Source organism: Coturnix japonica, chromosome 5, assembly GCF_054131305.1.
Source record: "Coturnix japonica strain WE chromosome 5, WE-NBRP24, whole genome shotgun sequence".
Taxonomy (NCBI): Eukaryota; Metazoa; Chordata; class Aves; order Galliformes; family Phasianidae; genus Coturnix; species Coturnix japonica.
Genome location: NC_140667.1, coordinates 23,245,481 through 23,268,033, shown reverse-complemented (window position 1 = coordinate 23,268,033; position 22,553 = coordinate 23,245,481). Strand labels below are relative to the sequence as shown.

At 41.5% G+C, this 22,553-nt stretch overlaps 1 protein-coding gene across 5 annotated transcripts in view; it reads right to left on the bottom strand.

The window, feature by feature from the left end:
* The window catches only part of LRP4 (LDL receptor related protein 4), a 74,539-nt gene that overhangs the window by 35,443 nt on the left and 16,543 nt on the right, over positions 1–22,553 (bottom strand). For all 5 annotated transcript variants that reach the window (XM_085548712.1, XM_015864526.3, XM_015864521.3 and 2 more), the window contains exon 2: positions 3,347–3,493. In XM_085548712.1, the coding sequence (XP_085404838.1) occupies positions 3,347–3,493 (147 nt within the window). The remainder of the gene's footprint in view (positions 1–3,346; positions 3,494–22,553) is intronic.

Genomic DNA, 22,553 nt, shown 5'->3' with positions numbered 1-22,553 from the left:
GTAACGCGCACACATCCACATACACACGTGCACACAGAGATCTGTTTGCTAAACTCTGCAGCACAACATACCTTAGGTCTACAAAGAGAAATAAGGGCTGCTAGTGAGCACCCAGGAAAGAAGAAGTGACACTGCATTCCACCTGCCACATTTTGTAGAATAACAGAAAATGTTTTCAACGGCACTGCTGAACTGTGCTTTGCTGGCTGGAAAAAGAATAAAGGAAGACTGTATCAGCACCCAACCTTTCACAGCCCTCAATCAAAAGCTCTGTGTCTGAGGTGGCATTACATTAATTGTGATGGTTTTTGAAGGAAGCACGTATATACTAAGCCCAATAAAACGATAAAACATGGAGCAAACTTTACTCACAAGAAAGAGTTGCTGCGAAGTGTTATCTTTTCAAGAGAAACCATAAACTGTGTTCCTAAGTAGCCAAACTAGAAGCTCAGAAGCAAAGCTTCACCCGGGCTCTTGAGTGTGAGCTCAAAGCTGGTAATTATGGGGAAAGCGTTATGGGGAAGCTTTCAGTAATATCAGTAAAAGAACTGCAAGATTTTTATCCTCATGACTGCTGAACACTGATAACGGAGGACTGATAAGTGTAGCAGTTGTACTGTTTCTGGCAGCAAAGAGACCATCTCCTGGACTTGAATGTGCTGTTGCTCAAAAGGAATTATGTAAAGCTCCCAAATGAGATGGGAACAGCAGGCCACTCTTCAGTTAAGTTTTAAGGTCAGTTCTTCAGGACCTTGAAATGAAATAGCATTGTTCAACAGAGCATGCAGCTAAGCAAGGAAGTCTGTGTCTCAAGGATACTAAATTCAGAAAAATTCTGAAAATTCTAAATTCTGTTTCAGGATGTTGGGGGATTTGGATTATTTCTTATGAGAAACAGAACTATTTATCAATCCTTGGGCCAAGTTTACTCAGTTGTCCTTTCACCCCTGCCACAGGAAGCAAGACTCATTCACACCACACTGAACTTCAAAGTGCAGGCAGAAGGGCAGAATGAAAACCATCCCTCTGCTTGCACGCAGCTTTCGTTAGGGACAGTCCAAAGTAGTCTCTGTTGGCACAAGGCAGGCAGGCAGCTGAGCTACTCTGGGCATGTGTAGCAAAGGCTTCCAAGCCAGACACTGTCAGTAAGCCAGAGAGCTGACACCAGAGAAAGTCTGTGAAGCTGGCATGACAGCTGGGATGTTGCTTATTACTATTATTACTACAGAACTTTGGCCTGTAAACATGATCCTGAGCAGGAAGTCAACATGTCATGGAATAATTGGCTCTCATCACTGCAGGGCTTCAGATGTGTAAGAAGACAGTTCCTATCACAGCCAGGTAAGCACAGGCAGGATTCTACCAAGAATTACAGGAAAACACCTGAGAGAGCCAGGCAATCAATACAGGACACCAATACAAGCTAAAAATACTTACAGGAAAGTTAGTCAGACTGGGGTGTATAGAAGAAGGAAAAACTACTGCAAATGACTTCTAAAAGCATCATTTACTCTACAGTTTGCAAATTAACATTAAGAAAAAAAACACAAAAGAATTTATATAAAAACTGAAAAATCTCTCTCAAAAAGAAGAAACAGTCCCTGTCTCTACTCCTGTTTTTTCATAGGTGCAGCATTCTCACTCTTCAGTCTCAGTATCTTCCTTAACATACAGCTTGTTTCAAGTTACCTCTTTAACTGAAATTACAGATTACCAGCCCCAGCCTAGATAACTGCTTTACTACAGGGCACTTAGTAAAGTCTGATCACCTACATAAACATATGCAGTGTCTATAGACACTGACCCAAAACTGAATCTCAACTTGATACTTTTCGCTTTTCCCACTACCTTGGGTTTCACTCTCACCTTTCTTTCAGTTGACATAACTCTTGCAAACTTCTTATTTCATTTGCATCCATTTCTACAGTTCTGCAGTTGCTTAGTTTAAGAATCTTTGGTGCTGGACTGCATTAATGCACAAAGTAGACCTTATCGAGAAACATGTCCAGTCTGAATGGCGACTGACCCCTTCAAGGCTCTCCAATAGATTATAGAATAGAAGCATAATCATAGAAAAAAATAAACAAGTTTCTGTGCTCAGGAAGAGGCTAGCAAAACTAATTTAGTTACTGGATAGTCTTACCTCCCCATTTCCCATACTCCTGCTCCGTTTCTCTTCTTTTTTTTTCAGCCTGAGCTCTCTCTTGTTCTTTTGAGATTTTAATATTATTTCTTTAGATCTCAGATCTTCATCTCCGCTTTCCTGCTGTTATAATTTCCATTCTCCTTTACTAGATGTAAACATGCAGGTTTTCCTTTAGCACTTCCACTTCTTTCAATAATTTCTCCAGTTAAGCTTCCTCCCTTGCCCAGTAAACCCTTCATGAGTCATCTTTAAACCAAAGCATTGATGATCTCAGTTTGCTGGTGACCTATTTCTCAAAAATCTGCTTTTCACCAAGGCCTCCTGTGTGTTCATGATCTTGTGCAAAACTGTAAGAAACAAGAACTGAGAAGGAAAGACTTCCTACAGCTGGGATGAAAACACTTAAAGAGGAGTAAAAACAATATACTGATGATGATGAAAGCTCTTTTTTCTTACAGATGTGAAAAAAGGAAAGCAGACAGGGCTGCAGAAATATCCAACAGAGGAAGATTTATTTCTCAATCATGTTCGTGCAGTCTTAAGAAGAGTCTTATATCTTCAGCTCTAGGAAAACTTCCAGGAAAGGAACTCCACAAAACTGGGCCTAATTCATTATACTGTGAGAAACCCACTAAGACTGAGACTTCTGATCAGTTCCCATTCATCTGCATGCATGTACATGGATGCTGACAAAACACAGATACACAGCAGCTACAAGCTAATCAGTGAATCCCAAAGCCAATGGAAGTCAATCCTAGTGCTCATCTTAACACCTCTTCACAGAGAAGCTGGATTTGAAACCATAGCATTACTTCATCTAACTTCAATACACACCACACTGTGTTTTGGGTTTTGTTTGTTTGTTTTCTATTTTTACTTACATAAGAACCATGTAACTTTGGGCACAGAGAGTGTTTTTGAAACAGTGGAGAAAAGAGAAGCACTTCTATCTGTTTCTCCTTATAAAACATCCAGCAAACATTCCAAAACCTCTGCAAAAGGAAAAGATGGCTTTCACTGTGCTCTGCCAGTAGATGCTGGCCCTGGTAGATTACAAGAGTCAGCCAAAAGTAGATCATCTGCAATTTTAAACACCTGTCAGTCAAAAACTAGGACTTGTCTGTAAAAGAGAAACATCTGCAGAGAAGGAGTTAAGACATTCAGCTGTACACAAACACAAGTCACAAATGGTATTCTTACTGCAGCCATCTTCATCGCTGTGGTCCCCACAGTCATTGTCTCCATCACACTGCCACTGAGCTGGGATGCAGGTACATTCCCCAAAAGCACTGACTGCACACGTAAAGTGATTGCGTCCACAGGAGCATTCGGTGCTACTTGTTACGCCTGCAAAAGGAACAAACAAACAGTGTATTTTGAAGAGCGTTAAATACAAATTGACATCACAATTATTCTCTATGTCCAATCCACATGTATGAACGTACAATCTCCTGCAAAGAAAAACATTCACCCCTCTTGCACTGTTGAAATAGGAGATCAAGCTCTATGTTCAGTTTCCTGGAACGGAACTATCTGAAGGCAACAGCAAATAGCAACCTGCCAAATACAGCCTTAGGAATCAGCTGGAAAATAACTTTGCACTAATCACAATTGAGCTGAATGAATCCCAGGAACCAGAACACCCTTTTTAATTTTACAGACTCAGCCTTCTCCTACAGCAGAGCACTGACACTGCTCCACTTAGTTCTGACAACACAACAGAAGGGATATCGAAGGTTCTACTTCTGAGGTTTATCAGGGATCTCTTGACTCCAGAACTTTCTAGATGCCAAATATTAATTTGTCAGTGCTTTAGAGATTTTAGATTCCAGTGAAAGAGTAAAAAAAAAATAAAAAATTTAAAAAAATATATCATTTATTTATCTGTGGAGATTAACCTATGACATTGTCGTGTGCACAACTGACATTCATGAAAGTAAGGAAAGAGGATTTTCAGCTCTACAAACAGACCAAAAGAAAATGCAGTTCAAGTGTCAAGCCATAATCCAATAGGAACACTTTTTTTTTTCCAGCTTTAAAGTTAGCTTAAGGAGTTCCCAATCCTGTTCTCCCCTTTGCCTCCAACTGAACAAGTCTCTGAGCACATCCCAAGCAGTATTTCTCAAGGACACTCACAGCCAAATTGGCTGCTTTATCTCCTAGCACATAGACTGCCATGGGTGCAGCAAACTTTTTATTTCCCATCTCTGTAATAATTTATCTTTAAAAGGCCTGGCAGGAAAGTTATACCATAGGTATTACTGCAGATGTTGGGGAAGGCAATCAACGTGTGATGCAAAATGGAGTAGAAGCAGGAACAGCAAGGTGAATAAGGAACAGAAAGAAGGGCACAGAACTTGAAAGGGGCCAAGTGCCCAGATGTTCCATGAACCCACAAGTTCTGGCTACAGCAAAACCTGACTCAAAAAGACTCACAGTGAGTGAGTGAGTTATGAAGATGTCTAAAGACAAGTTTAATTCTGATGCGAGGTGAAAATCTCAGCCCAGACATCCTTAGGGAATAGTAACACATCACCTATGCAACGTATTTGATGAAATTCAGAACCACAAACCTCCACAAAGCTCAAAGAGAAGTTCCTTCAAACCTACAACACAGGAAATTCAGGACAAACTACCTCCTGCTGGAGCCACCACTACTTAGAAAAGCACAACCACATATAATAAAGGTAGATACTGTTTAAAGTACTTTTTTTTTTTTTTTTTTTTGAGTATATTTTCTATCATTTGGCTCAACAGTAACTCACAGCACTTATCCTAAATACTTGCAGCTCCAATACCCCTTCTTGCTGGAGTACACCAAGATGATGATCATTGTTCTCGTTACCCTCAGAAAGAGGCAAATATGAAAGTGGTAGCAACTTGCTGTATCTTGCCAAGGCCCCATGATATCACATCCTAGGGTAGACTCAGCAACAGGAAAGGATCAAACATCAGTGCAAACAATTCTTAAACATGGGGGGAAATATTTAAGATAAACACAAATGAGAGAGCAGTTGGGGAAAAAAAACATAAAAGAGCAAATTATTTTAGCAGCAGGACAGCAGCTAAAATGGACCTCGCCTTTGAAACAGCACAGAAAGAATTAGTGCAGCTGTCTCAAACTCCTGGGAAATCTACAAACTGCAACTCAATCTGCTGAACTGTTAAACATACCATTATCTTGCTGCAATCAATACCAAGTTATACATACACATCTTAAATCTGCTCCTTCTGCCTCAGTGAAGTTGCAATGTTCAGCCATCTCTGTTTTCACCAAGCTACAGAAATTGTTGGAAGCTGGAGGAGATGTTACAACACAAGAACCAATACCTTCTTGCATGCACTATCCTATACCTATGATACTACTATGTAAACACACTGTGCTTAAATTATGATCTTTGTGAACCTTATTCTTTGTAATCTGTGACCTTTAGGTTAACTAACCTAGACTTTATAATGGTGTGTTTTATATATCATGATTTACTCTGACCTTACGATTGGATGTTATTTTTCAGGAAGCACTAACACTGCTCACCTTGAAGAAAGATGACTCTTTAAATACAGTAACTTACTCCTGCCTATAAACAGCATCAGAGAAAAATCAATCCTAAATGACTAGTGTTTATCCAATAAAGAGAACAGACTGAATGAAGCCTGAGACACTGCAAATAACAGGAATTTTCTTAATTATTTCAGTGTGGACAGTATTTCATCCTTGGTGTAATGTGATTATTTCCCAGAGCTCAGAGCTCCACTGACTTTCCCCTATGTAACAGAAAGGAGAAGCCAGGAAGGAGAAAGATGAGAAGTGTGATTTCTCCAATCACCCCAACAACCAGTGGAAGTAGTGCATTTGGTGTGAGAAGCCTCAATGGAAGACTTACTATTTAACACTGAGCACTTAATAAACATAGAGAGTTTGAGATGGAAGACTAACCAAGCAGGCATTATGGTGGAACATAAACCCCCAGTGTCACGTTTCAGCCACAGTTAGTCTGGGGTCCAGGAGCATGACAGAAGTTAGCACTTGCCCTTCAGGCAACTGGGCCAGCAATCAAAGCAGAAATATCTTCTTACACTTCTGCATATAATTCCGGAACAGAAACAATCAGGTGAACCTCCAGGCTTAGCCATGACAAACAACTTACATAAAACTTTTCATCGCATTGGAGTCTTGGACGTTTTAACAAACCCCTTGTATTCAAAAATCATTTCACTTTTCCAAGAGGAAAGAAATGACATTTTGACACTGTAATATGTGTAAAGCAATATATAGAAGCTATACAGAGAACATTGCCAGATTCTGAGATAACATCACTCAACTTTCCATGCCAATCTTGAAAGCTCATGTGACCACGGCACAAGTTCTTAACATGGTTACAAACAACAAAAAATTGTCTCTGTCTGTAGTTTTAGTCCCTCCAGAAGTGAGAGCAGCAGAATCCAGAAACCAAACAATTTTCATAGCAAAATATTACACAAACAGCCTCTAAATTTTTAAACAGGAAGTCAGTCTAAACACAGACCTCATACTTTACATCTGCCATCACCTTAGTTTTAGTATGGTATGCCCAGTTTCTTCAGATTGTTTCCAAATATCCTCCATCGTTATGTTTATCTGACATACAAAATCTCTTCAGAGTGAAGGTAAAATTTTCACCCCCATCTTTCTCTTCCTAAAAACATACTTAGCATCTTTGTAATTTTACATCTAAAGCTGGCAGAACAGTTCTCTCACTTCCAGCTGAAAAGCAGCAGTAAATGGTCATCCAGTTCTTTCTGCAGCTCACCCTTTTCCTCTTAGTACACTATTTTTTTCCTTCTATTTTTTTTTTTCCCCAGACAGGGGTTTGGTTACTTAAACAAAAGGTTCTTGCCGTTTTCCTCTTCACCCCCCAGTAACTCTTCACTAGGTCAGATAATACAACCCATAGAGAAAAATTTAACATACAAAGGTTCTTTTTGCTGATGAGGTCATCAGCAGCACTGAAGAGCTATTACATAACAGCCCTGTATTTTCAACACCGTCACAGAAATTACAAAGGAAACTTAAGTAGGCAGAATAATTACCATACTGAACTCTGTAGCCCTTGTTTCGTTAGTAATAGCGAATTCTTAGGTGAGACTGAAAACACCTTCTTCCAAGTCCTCGCAGCATGTTTTATTCCAGGAGAGCCGCTTCTTCACTTTTCAGTGAGAATAGTGACAGATGGCAGCTCTTACCTATTTCATAGAGAATTCACCTTTCCACAGGTTATTGCTTAAACATGTTCCTGCTCTCCGACATCCATCACCTCTGACAGACCCTGGTAACATCTTAGCAATAGCAGGACTTTCACACAGTCCCATAAAAATGAAGATACCTCAAATGGATTAGGGCTAAGGATACTGCATCAACAGCTGCCAAAGATCCTGGCATCTATCGGCAACGCCAGTCTGCCTTATTACCTGGTTCATCTGCTGTTAGAAGGCCTGTGTTAAATATCATTTCCACCTCTTCCTCCTCCTCCAAGCCAAGCTTTCTTTTGTATTCCCATCACATACATTCCTCAATGAGGAAAGACGTTATGTCAGATGGCCTTGAACACCAATTGATACATTTTCCCTCTTCAACCAGCACTTCACTGAGTGTTTCTACAGCAAAACAGCTCAGTTTCCTTTGCTTGCCCATCTTGAAAGAAAATGAGAATTTTGTATTTCTCTCTCTTACCCAAACAGCAGTTTCCACTGAAGGAAAGTACAGTTAATCCAGCTTTAGAAAAGGGATTTGCTGACCATTGTATAAGCCCAAAACTCTGCTGGCAAACACAGCAAGAGCAACATTACAGCTCAGTCTGATGTTGGGAAGGGCACCTCATGCTGATAAAAGCCAACAGAGTTTTTTCTTTCATTACTGCCGTTGTGAAAGTATCTGCAGCAGCTCTGATTGGGTACCCACAGGGCTTCCAAATATTTGATGCCTGCCTGGAGTAAAAATATCCTTGTGTGTCACTAAGATGAGCAATCCAAAAGTCTCCAAAGCTTTAAACGGAACTATTTCAATTTGTTTGAGGAAAAACACTACAGTGGTAATTAATTGTTTGCATTAAAAAAAGGGGGGCAGGGGATTTTAAGATGTTGCAGCATTTTCCAAAGAACAGATTTTAATTTCAATTTCAATTTTCTTTCATTGTGACTGGGTATTGTACATACTTTAGCAGTTCCTAAGAAAAAGAAGAAAACTTTTCCAGGCTCAGAGGTTCCTCTTTTAACTTGTAAAAGAAGGGAAACCTCAGTCCTGAACCAGCTGGCTCTTAAACATGTAGCTTAACAAAGTTCTGCGGGGAGGCACGCTACCAAGCAAAACCACCCTTCACTTCTCAAATTAAACTGCAGAGTTATGCCAGGTAGATCTGAAAAATGTTACACTGCATACGGCCACAAGAAACAAAAAGCACAGGGGAGAGAAATTCCACATCATATCTGCTAATTACCATCTAAAGAAAATAAAAGAAGCAGCAGAAGTGTGAAATGAGTTAATGTTTGGTGCAGCTGGTGGATATGTGAGGTAGTGGGAGACGGGAACCGAGGCTGCATTTAAGAAATATGACATGGCTCAGGAGATATGAGACCTTTAAGCACATCTGACTCTCTGAGGCTCAATTCTAATTGCACAGAAGTAATGACTACCAGCCCACTCAAAAACCTCATCCCGCACTGAGTGAATGTAATTACAGAAACAACTATTGACAGAAAAATACTGAAGGATTTGAACACGAAAAGATTTGAGGGTCAAGGAGTAATTATTATTCTCCAAAGCCCTGAAAAACATAAATTAACATCTTGTAATAAACATTGTGACTAGCACCAAGGTCTCTAGATACTTGCCCTAGGCTTTATCTGTTGTCTTCTACAACATTCTACAAAATTACTTCTTCATCTCTAAAAACAGGTACACTACTATTACCTCAGTACAGTGTGCTGAAGATTACTGTGTGTTCCTAAACCCCAGCGTCCTTGAGCAGAAAGAACAGTATTATTGCCATGAAATCCTGTTCACAAAAACTAATTCAAATTGGCTTGGCTACAAGCACACACAGACCAAAAAATCAGCTGAAGAACCACAAACAAAAGATAATGAGAAATGGCAGCAAGTCAAGCTGTAGGGGGTAGAGATGGCTAGTAGATACCATAGGGATCAGCATTAGATCCAGTTCCATTAAATAACTTCATTAAGGATATAGAAGACAGAATAAGTATCATACTAAAGCAGCCTGAAGTGAGACCAAAATAGGAAACATTTTATACAAAACCCACAGAGGACAGAGAAATAACACAGATGAAGCCTTAGAAGATTAGAGTTATGGGCAAGAAAAGTCTGGGATGCAGTAATGCCTGCAGAAGTCAAGGAGCAGTAATAAAAGATAAGCTAGCCATGGGTATATGTAATGATACAACATGGCAGCCAAAAATGTACTTTTAGACTAAATAACGTGTCTCATATTGGAGGAAGACATGTTCATACAGGTTAGAATATCAGTTCCACACACCTCAGGAACAGGTTAACGTAGGGAAGCTAAACAAAATATTGCAACTGTGGCAATAAAATGTATAGCAAATGCATTGTCATGGCACATTACTCTCAATACTTCAATAATATTCAGTTTATAGCCTGAACTAACACTGCATTTTTTCCCCTGTTCACTATCTGGTTCTTCAAATCAGATAAGAGGCAATGACCAGCAATCTTGTGCAACTTTTTTTTTTTATAAGTAGGACTTCTCATCCTTCCCCCCTAAGCCCCCCATCCAAGTGATCACTCAATTGCCTACAAAAATAGCTCATACTAGACAACCCATGAAGTTCCATTATACACACAGGAACATTTCAAATAGCAAAATGTTACACACTTCAAAATCTCAGAACAAAGTTTTAGTCCAGAGGCAAGTAAGAAGTATTAGGTAGAAAACTTCTATTTCCAGATGAATGAGAAACTCCAGCAGGCAAGGCAAGACAGATGACAGCAACGTCTGAGTGTCTTTTTCTTCTTCTCTTCAGATTCATATGCAGCCCTTTCCAGATAGCACTAAAACTGTTCTGTAAGAATCTGATAAAACATTTTTTACTCTAGTTTTCAATTCTCTTGAATCAAATGTGACCATACTGTATGCTTTTAAATATTTATCTCCCACTAACTGACAAATGTTCCGCTTCCTTTAATTACAAGGCCCCCTCAAACATTTGCAGCTGGTGAAGGAGTCAAAAATGCAGGTTTTGTTTTGTGGCCCCATAGGGCTGCCAACCAGTGAAAATCCAGGCAGTCATTTAGAAAGAGTTTTCAGTATTTCAAAATGTCACAATTCAATAGTTTTCCTATTGCCTCTAGTAGAGTGTTCAGAAACATTAAGTACTGGGAACATCCATACTCACTGGCACAGATTCTTGATAAAATAAAGGAAATTGTGAGCTCCAGTAGACTATCTCTGACATTCTCCTTATCGCATCCAAGGCCCTTAGTGGAAGAGATTTGAACTCCTAAATCCTTTTATTCCATGTATTTACATTTTTGCTGTGGACTACTTTGTCTATGTATAAACTTGGATCCCAAGGAACACTATGCTTCCCACCTTGTGAAATGACCTTCCTGTCACTATTAAAAGCATTTCTTCAGGCTTGACATTTCATTATCTGTAGATTTACCCTCTGAACCACTAAGCACTTCATCCATATTATGAAGTGCACAGTGATACTTTAAAGATGCTACCAGAAAGTACATATTGCTGATTTCAGCCTGGAGGAGCATTTCCTTATGTAGCTGCAAGCTCCTGTGCAACTGTGCACCAAAAGAGAATTACAAAGAAGCTGCCAAGGGACAGGATAAAGTGCTCAGCCACAGGACTAAATTACTTGTCACGCAGGACCATTTCACTCAAGCAGAACAGAAATAAAATATTACCTAGAAACGGACAATATTAAAAGGCTGCTGCAGCATAACATAGATCAGAAATATCACCATCTGGCCTAGAACAATGTGGGAATTTTTAGCTGGACACCATGGCCTGGAAGGCAGGAACCCTTTCAGAATGCACAAACCCTATACAAACATTTTAAAATACTACCTTAAACCTACATAACGCTTTGCAAGAATTAGTCACCTCAGCATGATGAGACAGATAACTTTCCATTTTCTTTCTTTCTTTCTTTTTTTAAACCAGACACTAATAACCACTATCCTTTCCTGTCCCATAATGGATACGAACAACTTAGTAGTTATTTGTCATGAATCATACAGTAGAGTAGACACGAAGAGATAGAAAACAAACACTAGGCCAGCAGAAATGTTAGCAGGACATCTTCCAGGTACCAGACAACTGTTAAATGCCAGCCTGGGGGGCAACCTGCTGTTTTAAGAAAAAGAGATAATCCAAAGGAAGGCGGTACTTCTGATGCATTTAATCTACTTGAGCTCCACTAGCACATCAGTTCACAAGAATGAAGTTCAGTGAGTAGTCAGGAATCCTTCTTCTACTCTTGTATATCAAAGTTGATGGAGATAAACAATGGCATAGATTAGGACTAGTGAAGCACTGGAGTTTGTTTCCTCTGCTACAAGACAGAAAACATCAGTATTTTAATTTCAATATGTTTTGGAGTTACATTGCCTCATGTCCCTGCTAGGAAGTTCTCCACCTATTATGGGGAAATTTCTAGATTTTCTTCTCGCGATATATCCTCCTAAAAGCAACATTAAAATAAAAATGTGAGGTGAAAGGCACAAAACTTCTGTGCTTGCCACAACAAAACACAGCATTCTTAACAGAAGGAAACAAGATAAGCATCATCTCTCAAGCTATTCAAGTGTGGCCTGGGCTATGCAGCATCCAAGATTCTAACAATTGGTTCATCCCCTAAAACTTTAACTGACCGAGACAAAGAAGTGTCCTCGGAGGCGCAGTCTGGTTCAGATGAGTCCACCGAATGTTACAAAATACATTCTTACAGACACGACTTCTCCCTTTTCTGACATTGTCACCACTGTCTGACTTACAAGGTTACATCCTGCAAGACCTCCATGTCAAACATTCTATACTTAAAGCAGTCTGGTAGCAGTCTGGTCACAAAAGCAGAGAGCTCAATCCATCTAAAAAGTCAGCAAAAGAAGTAAATACTAGAAGCAATTAACCTACAGTGAGTTTTACACTGCCCAGGCTGCAGGAGCACCCAAGAGTTATTACAGTTACAGCAAGGATACACTGTCACTGCCTGGAAGTGACTTGGAAGAATCAAACATTCTGAAGCATTCCTCCTCCATCTTATTCATACCCTCTAGTTTGGGTAGCCTAAGAATTATCTTTCAGGGCAAACAAACTGTTTGTACAGTTCCAACATTCACTCTGGTTTTGCTCACATTGATACAACATCCTCTTCCAAGTTGAGTGTCTTTGGGATTTCACTAAATCCCTTGTGTAGCAGCTGAGAAAGACACAGCTGTCATCTCACAGTGCATGGTCTAACTCAATCTTATTTGCACTAAAAAGCTTTAAAGTGAAAACAAATGGAAAAAAAATAAATAAAAATCCAACAACTAACAAAGAGAAACCAAGTTGGATTTCAGTTTTCATACAGGAGAACAGCTATCTACTGTCTATACTCTTGAAAAAATGGTCTCCAGTCCTGAAGATGCTACTGAAGAAACAATCATAGGTCACAGCATTAAGAGAAACTGAAATTAATGCTGACTTGCCTTAATCCACTGCCTATAAAATGTACCTGTTGAAGTGCAGCTGTCTCACAGATGAGGGAAAGAGGGCTAAGTAAAGTGGTCAAAACAGGACAGATAAGAGCAGGAAGAACTGCTTGAAAAGTAGCTCTCAGAGGCTTCGCATAGCCAAGGAAAAATAAAAGTGACACTTTTGGATTTGAGTTGGAAAGATTAGAAGTCTGATAATTCTGTGATTCTGTAAGAAGCATATTTAGAGCATGAAAGATCCTACACAACCACCTACTTGCCACAGATTCTCTAAGAAAGTGGCTCCTTTCTCTTTAGATTCAGAAGCTTCTCGAGCTTTCAGTTTCCTCTGCTGCACAATTTAATCTTTGTTAATTAGCACATCACTGCTTGTCCAAACCAGTGCTATCCGGATTTACAAAGCACTAATAACCTTGCTCAGAATACATTCAGGTGCCATTATTGGCCTTCAGGGTTCCTGCCTGTGCTGACTCTGTAAGTATGCTGAATAAGTTTCTTCCACAGGAAATTATTACTCATCCTCCTTCATCCTTTTGATGCTCCACATGGTGGACTAGCTGCAAGATGTTCTCCTTTCAAGAGCACGTGCCCAACTTTTCTCGAGATCTCAGAGACATAAGATTCCTTTGTTCATCTAACCAGTTCAAGATAAAAGCCAAATTCCTCTGTCCTGATCAATCCCAGAACTCTCCAGCATGGATATTCGTAATTTATTTCTGGAAAAAAGATGTAAGCACTGCAAAGTTGCCCTTTTCAGGGAACCTAATATACTAACAGTACTGCAGTTGCCCAGGCAGATAGGGTGGGGAGCCGACAGGAGGTCTCCCCCTCAAAAAAGCCCATTTTGGCTCTTGTGGGCCGCAGTGAAATTCTTCTCATCATTATGGTGTGATAAAGAAAAGGCCAGGTTCCTGGACAAGATGGAGACTGTTCTCTCACAGTGACATTTTAAGGAGTTTATTTTGGTCCCCTTTAAAGAGGCTGTCATGTTAGTGGTAGAGCATCTGAGCTTTGTAGCTTTCCAGCTCTTTGCCACACAAGAAACTAGGAAGTCAACCACAATAGCTTGGCTTAGCAGAGGAGTTCTCCAGGGAAGGGGTAGGATACGCAGTGTGGTTTTGTGGCAAGAAGGAGGCAGAAGCTCATTTTTGCAATCCCACATGCAGGAGGACTTCAAAAGCAAAAGCCACAAGATAAACAGAGCTATCTTGGGACAAAGAGAGTTGTTCTGTATTGCTTTTCCTAAAAAAAATTAAAAAAATAACCCCACACATTATATTATGCTGTCCTCAGAGGATGAACAGCAAAGGGGCAATTATTAGGTGGCCAGACTGTGCTGGAAGAACAGGGTTGGGCCTGGCAAAAAGAGGTACCACACAACCACAGAGACATCACAGCAACTGCAGTGCCTACCAGAGAACTGGATTAACTTAAAAGGAAAAAATGAAAAAGAAAAAGAAAAAAAACAAAACAAAACCTTTTACCAGTAACATTTATTTAAATATATATACATATATATATGTACGCATATACACACATATACATACACAGTTGCACTCAAAAAGACAAGCTTAACATAAGTATGTTTTATGGGCTCAGATTGGACAGGCTCTTTCCAATAGAATTGCCAACAGGAAAAACAAGAACTTGGGAGTTGGGGTTACTGCAGGGCAGCTATGCTGTACATCAGCCCCTATTCAGCCCACCCGCATTTGCTTGATTTCCAGGCAGATCACGAAGCACCATCCTGCACCTCCCACAGCGCCTGGACTTCACACTCCTTTGCATCATTTACAAAGTGGTCACAAAACTCTTCCTCTGCTTCAGCCATAGGTCTCAGGTGCTGTCCATACAAACCCGCAAGCTCCACAGTTCATTCATATTCACAATCCAGAAATATTAACCACAACAGTGAAAAAGCACCACGGGATTCTTTATAACCAATCTCATATTGTTGACATTGGGTTTCATCTTCGCCTACAGTGAAATAATAGCAACATCACTGAGGCAGGCAGAGAAAGATGCAGCAGAAGCAGAGCAATCTCATTCTGGAACCACACCTTCCTAGATATTTGTGTGGCCTCCACTACTACAGTGTCAGAGCACCTGTTTCCACTAATGAACGATTTCAGCACCCCTTGAAGCTGGGAAGTATTACCTTCGATTCAAAAACAGAAATGGAAACCCAACAGCACAGATCGGTGAGTATTTGCATGCCCGAGTCATTTAAAACCAGCGGAAAATAAGACCTTTAAGCTTCATTACACATCTGGCCAAAGAGATTTAGACCTTATTCTCAGTATTGCAAAGTACTCATACCTCCCACCACAGGCACTCCTTCTGCTTGGAAACCTGAGCCTTCAGTGACTTCCCAAAGAGATCGTGGCCAAACTGAGAAATTAACACAGACCCTACCCAGTCCCAGTCCACTTCTTAAACAGGGCACAACTTGCCCTGCCCTACCTAGGTCCTTACCCCAGAGAGCTCATTAAAACAAACTTGCAGGAAATCAAAGTCACTACTGCACAAATGTGTCAGGATTTACACACGCTGCTTGGGAAGTCAAAATAACACCTCCTGCCCCACTTCGCTTGCCTGCTCCCCTAAGCTCCCTGACCCAAATTAACTTAGATCCAAGTTCTGCTTCCCAAAAACAAGGTCAGAGCCAGGCTCCTGAGACCCTCCTGGGGGTCCCAAGTTCCTGTATTAGCCTTACAATTATTAAAAGGCCAACATTAAAGGAAGTCCAGCCCTGAGGCCACTGTTGATCTAATAAACACTGGAATTAGATTTCTTCTCAGTGAAGAGGCTGCCCGCCTGATGGCATAAAGCCAACATTTAAATGCTACTGTTGCTCAGAGCCCTAAATTAGTTTTGGATCTGGGGAGTTTGCCTTGAGCTACAGCCAAAAGAAACATAGGAACTGAAGGGAAATTTGTTAAACGTTAACAGAGCTGCAGGAAAGGACTAGAGCAGGACTAGTAGGTGGTAGGGAGGAAGGAGGGGGAGGTACAAACAAACAGAAGAAACAGAAATAAGAAGCAAGATACGGGAAGACCCCAAGAAAGAATATTTTTGTGCAGAAGTGACTCCTCCATGCAACCTCCCACTCAGTTGTGTGAGCAGCAGACTTTGTAGATCTTGCCCTCTGTTAAGATTTTTTTTTTTTTGCAGCTTATGATGATTCTCACCCATCCTCTTCGCATTCAAAATACAGAATGAGGAAAGTGCTATTCCCAACTCCCTGTCTATGTCAATGCTGAGTTACCATGTAACTTAACTCCCAAGTCAGCTACAAGCAGATGTTCACTCCCAGTCTCCAATTGGGATCTCAACAGATCCGACGTTCTGAGGACTGGTACACAGCCACCTGCAGGAGCAGCTCTTGCAAAAAGCAGTCTGTTCAGGAAAAGGAGGTAGTGAAAACAGCACTATATCCTAACTATCTATTCATGTTGTTCTCCATGTTACTGATGAATTGTACTGACTTACCACAACACCTTTCTTACCCGTCTAAAACAAGTGTTTACACAGAGAGAGGATATTTCTATCTGTTCTAACGTATCTTTCCTTCTCCTAGTAGGAAGGACACGAAGACTCCCCCATTTGCCAGTTGCTTCCTGTGATGCCCAGCCAGTAGCTTCTGATGGAAGCAACTACAGATGCAGGACAAGTAAAAGGAAGACGAGCTACTTCCAACTCAGGAATCTCTTACTGTCTCTACAAAACCTTCTTATTTGGAGAGATGAATTGGAAGATTTTAGATAGGAAAAAGTAATCCCTCGGTCATGTTCCCAAAGGGCCCACAAAGGACCTTTGTTAGCTACCAAACATATCCCTGCTCTTTTCACCTCTCTACGGAAACATTTCCGAGCCAGTGGGCACACACGTGCAGAGTTTGCTGTAGAAAAGGATAAAACGTCTGGAGAGCATATTCATTAGAGTTCTTACATTGCTGTCCTTTACTGTGCCACACTTGAAGCTGAACATTGCTGGGGGGCAAGAGTGTTCCCCCTCCCAAATCCCTTCACACTGCAACACAGAGACCCCTTTCAAAGACTGAAGAGTCTGTTTGAATAAATCATCTGTGCTTCTCAACAGAAGAAGCAAACAACAAACATGATATTAAAGGAAAATTAACAGAAAGCATTCAGCCATGTCCAGACACTAAATTGTTGAGCGATAAATAGAACAGCTAAAAGAAAACCAAAACATAGACTTAGGCCTTTTTCTTCTCATTGAATTGAAATGAAACCAATAAATAACAAGTTTTCACACACAGAAAGGGGTCCCATCTTGAAGCATCTTGAAACTTCATCCTTTCACCACTGAGATAACATGTCCGAGTTATCTCTCCACTTTCAATCTCCATACCAGTACCTGCATACACCTGAACTACAGCTTTGTTTTCTCACATACTGCAACTTTCTTTTAAATACGTGCCTTGTAATTCATGTTATATCCATCACAGGGTTATTCATGTCTCTACCAATTTTATTTGCAACAATCCACAAGGAGTCTGTGGAACTTTCCAGCTCCCTTTGTGAATTTTTCCTATTGCTGCATTTAGGAAAGCAAAGAAGAGATAGGCAGGGACAAGGGCTACTAGATTCTGCAAAATTATTAAACTATAACCTGCTACATTTGGACAAATCCCAGTACAATCTCTCCATCCTAACACACCCCTAAACCTTAATGTCATTCTTCAGCCACTCGTATTTCATGAGGCAGAGTTTGTTCACAGGTCTCCTGTTGTGCACACAACCTTTTCCCCAAATGACAAGTCCTCTCTTTCACAAACACATAAACACAGACTGGGCAACAATGACTTTGGTGAGCTCCTCCCTCCCCCATGAGCCTCATAAAGGGTTAAGGCCCAGTTATCACATGCTGATAGGCATTATACGGTTTTATGTCTGTAATGTCTATGAGGGTTTCAGACTCTCCCTTTTATCGGGTTCCATTGCAATTAATCAGTAGGCTTCTTTTTAAGAAAAAAAAAAATAATAATAAAAACAGCTAGCACTCTATTCAGCCCAATTCAAACTGTCCGGCCAAATCTCATGACCAGCTGGAATGCCCCTTTCCTAGCCTTCCCAGCAGGATGCCCAAGAATGGCGTGTGAACATTTCTCTCTGCTCCTGCTCCAGCGTTAAAATGAACAATAGTCCCTGCCAGTGTCATTATTCAGCAATTCATTTCTTCCTGTCGCCAGACTCTTTCGTTCCTTCTTGCCCCTTCCACTTTTTTTGTATGAAAAACAACAGCAGATCGGCAGCAATATAATAAAATAAAATTGTATTTACTTGGGAGATCTGGGGGAAGGGACAAGGAGGTGCTGGGAGGAAGAAGAGCGCCCATCCCCCTTCTGAAATGAAGACACAGACCGGGTGCATTCTCAGGCCCCAGCTGACCTGCCCCACTCCATGCCTGCTTTCCCTGTCACAAGGAGCATCACGTTTGCCAGGGGGGCTGCAGGGGGGGATAGAGTCCTTTTCTTCTGGAGGATGTTGGAACTGTAATTACAGAAAGGCAGTTTCCGGTGGGAAATTAATATGGATCTCAACTTATGTTCCTTGTGTTTTTCATGAGCAGACCTGTGGCCTTTACTCAACTCTGTTGTTCACCAGGGAATGGGTCAAAGAGGTGAAAGAAGCCGCAACTGCCAGTGCTAGGAGAGACTTGGATCTCCTCTTCCTAGAAGAGCAGAAGGGGTACACTATGGGACAACTCCAAGGGAAAAATAAAGTTATACACACACACACAGTCCTCTCCAGAATGAGGAATGTGTCAGTGCAAAGAATTAAACTCCAGAGAAAGCTCCATGAGTTAACCAAAGAGATAGCAATAGGGAGCATGCTCTCAAGAGTAGACGTACTGTGACTCCACACCAGTGCTCTTTCCCTTCACAGAAGAGAAAGGAGGAGTCAGGTGCAGAGCAACTGTTACTGAATCTAGAAGATTTTACTAAGTTTACTTTCTCAGATGTCAATTTTAAAAGTTTGTTTCCTGGCGTACAAAAATTCTCACAGCAGAACTAATCAACAGTCTGGCAAAGATAATACCCTATCAAACGTGCTTCATAAGCAAAATCAATTGCTATTGATAACACAATAATTTTGAAACACATCATGAGAGGGGGAAAAAAAAACAGCTTTAATGAAAACTCAGAACTAAATTCATCTGCACAGCCTTAAATAGGCCCTTTTTGCACTATACGACACCACCTAACCAATAAACTATCCTCTTATTACTTACAGTACACCAAATGAATGCTGAATTACCATACAGGCCTTCCAGTGATATTCATCACTATAATGGTCTGGCTGCCCACTACGTGGACAGCATCATCTGCCTTCACATCTTACTGCTGGAAATGATTTCATCAACTTCCTTTTACAAACATCTTCTACTTGGAGAGTGAACATGCTGAGGCACTGGGTGCTCCTAAAACACAACAGAAAGAAAGAACCCAGGTGGTACATAACACTGTGGCAACCCAGTCAGTCATAGGCCTTTCAAACTTGCAAATTTCTTTTATCCACAGTGATGGAGAGGAAACAGAAAAGAACCTAAAAGATACAAGCTGTTTTGTGGGTGGGCAACTACATAAGAGCGAGACTTGGGAGCAGGAGACAGGCAAGAAGTACAAAAAGAGAGCACGAGGCAGCATCTCACATAGCATAGCAGCTTTGCCTTCTCATAAGACATGCATTCTCCCACACACTGACACAGAATTAAGTCTCTACTAACTAAATTCTGGCAATTGCTGGAGACCAGATTCAGTTTGGAAATTTTGCTGAGATTTAACTGACTGGAAATGGAAGATGGGCCAGATCTCGGCCAGAGAGTCCTGACAGTCCAGTCTCCATATAAGCAGACCCTAGTTATGTTCAGTCCAAAGCAACTGCACAACTACAGTTTTTGAGCATGAGTATTCCCTGCTCCGGGACAATAATGACACAGTTAAGCATCTCCTGCTCAAATTTAAATTCTGACATGATGCATTTAGAACAAAGATGAAGCTTCTGGCATCATTCCCACTCTAACAAAAGCATCCGGTCTAAGAAGACATTTTTGTCTTTAATGCACAGCAAACAACGCATGCAACAGATTGTTAAACGTAAGAATTCAGCCCTGAACTGTAGGCTTGCTGTAAGCCTTTGCAGGGATGAAAAGGAATGTTTAAAGAAGTGGCCTGCTTACTTTTTCTTCATAATGCTGGAAAAAACACACACCAAAAAACCCACCACTGCAAAACAACAAGAACTGCTCCATGCCATTTATTTACCTGTGATGCAGGTTTTGAAAAAGAAGACAGAAACAGCACGTAGGTAAGAGCTTATCTGACTGCTCCAGAGCTACAATAATGGCCTCAAGGAATTCCCAAGGCCAAAACCTATCAGGAGTCAAGCTGCAATAACTTGCTTCAGACAGACATCTTTTCTCTGATTTGTTCCACAACTGGATCTGGGACCCAGATCAAATAAACTAGGAACTGAGAGATGATTCCTCTACTACCTGTGAACTAAGTATAAAAACATACAGAACAGTTAAGCAGAAATAAGCTATAGAGGTACTAAGCAGAAGAAAAGACTGCTTTCAGCCTTATGCCACCACTTCGGATGAACCCATTCAGAAGGAGCATGTTGGCTAATGTCTCCAACTAAAAGGAGAACAAAAAAGGAAAGTGGCTTAGACCAAACCATTATGTGTTGTCTGCCTACATCTCCCTCCTCCCTCTGATGCCCCCCATACCCATTTGTTTTAACAGGGATGCTGAACGCTGACAAAATCTCCTGCTAAAACCCTGGACCACAGAAGCTGGAGATAAATCCCCCTCTGGCCATCTCAGTTTTCCCCTCCCTCACACATATACAAACTTTTTCCCGACTCCCACCTCTCAAATCCATCTCACCCTCCTCCCCTCAAAAGCGATTAAGCAAAGGCTGTAGAAATATTTGCCCAAAGCCGGAGCCCGTTGCCGGGCCCAGCTGTATTGTTGATAGGCATACACACAGCAAACCTGCACTGTGAGGAGCCCTGCGGGACTCCAAGCACTTCAGGGAGGCTTTGTGAGCCCAGCTCCACATGCACCAACCAGACTATTGTGAAAGGGAAACAGAATAAATGTTACAAACCCCAGTGCTCCCCCATTCCAGTTTCTCCTGCCCCCCCCTCCAAGTGCCCCCCTTCCACCCACCGCCACCTTCCCTAACACAAATCAAACAGAGAGGGGGCCACTCCTAAAGAGAATGAAAAGGTTTCCTCAGTTAGATTTAAGGCAACAAGTCAGAGATGGAAGGAGTCCTTTATCTGCTGGGAAGGCTTCCCACTGCTCCAGAGCTGGGCTGAACGGGGATCCTGGGGGCCAGCTTTCTGAAGGCTGCCATTGATTTGTCACTGGTGATAAGTGAGACCGGGACCGTTCCCACCATCGCCTGCAGAGGGGACGGCTCTCCCACAATGCCCGACAGGGGAGAGAAAACCACAAGAAAACACAGAACCTCGAGGTCAAAAAATCCGGAACATCTCCTTTCTCTAATGAGCAACAGCAAAAAGGGGCGACTACGTGAGCCCCGGGCAGAGGAGGAGAGAGAATGGCTCAAAGGGCAACACGACCTCTCACGGGCACATGAGCCTTCCCCGGAACTCTTCAGCCTTTGCCTCCAAAGGGCCTCCTAGTGCTAGCACAGTCAGACACTATTCCTTCAAAAACTCCCCAGCCGCTCCTTTGCCAATAGCAGAAGCTTTCAAACAGGCTCTATTTACACAGAGACACTTTTTGCTCAAACAGATGCTGCTGGAAACTCGTTCTTCTGCTTTTTGGGAAGGGAAATCTTTTCTCACAGTACTACATAAATGAGAGGCTAATGAAGTACTATGTTTAAAAGGTGAATTCCCAAAGCAACAGGAGATCTTATAGGAGCACCAGAGCTCCCCCAGGGAACATACAAATAGAGCAGCAGCTGCCTGGGCAAGAACAGATGCAGATGGGTGAACTGAAAGAAAGGCTAAGGGAGGGGGCAGGGGGGGAACAACCAACAGGAGAAAAATAGGATTGGTAAAAGAAGTAAAGACCCTGGCCTTTCCTGATGTGACTAATTAGGAAGCACTATCAGAACTAGTTCAACTTGCATTGTAAAACAACTCCCTTGCACTTTCTATGTGCTCCCAAACCTCCCCAGTGCCTCAGGACTCCTTCCCTTCCTTTCTCAGCCCTTAGCAAAACCTCTCAACCTGTTTCTGCTCTGTCCAGGCAGAGAGGCCTTGTAACACGACTTGAGGACCAAGAGATTCAAGTTTCTAGAGGGAGAAGAGTGTCACGCCTGCAGCCTCCTTTCCAATCCAATCAGACAGGATCCAGCAATCCGGAGGATCTTATCTGGCAAGATATTACCCCAGGATAGTTGTACCCAGAACCTAAAGCATCAGTTTATAATTCAGCACGTTAAAATAAATGGAAATTGCCAGGCTGTAAACTGTGACATTCAGCAATATTTTACCTCGCCTTCAGCCATTCAGAGGCACAGGGCAGACCACTGGGAATGGTCATTAGTTTAGACACCCTAATTAAATTTGCTCCCATACAAAAGAACACAGCCTCCACGGATCTTTAAGTAGGAGAATATCAGAATCCTAACAGATAAAATCCAGTCCAACAATTCCGCAGGTATA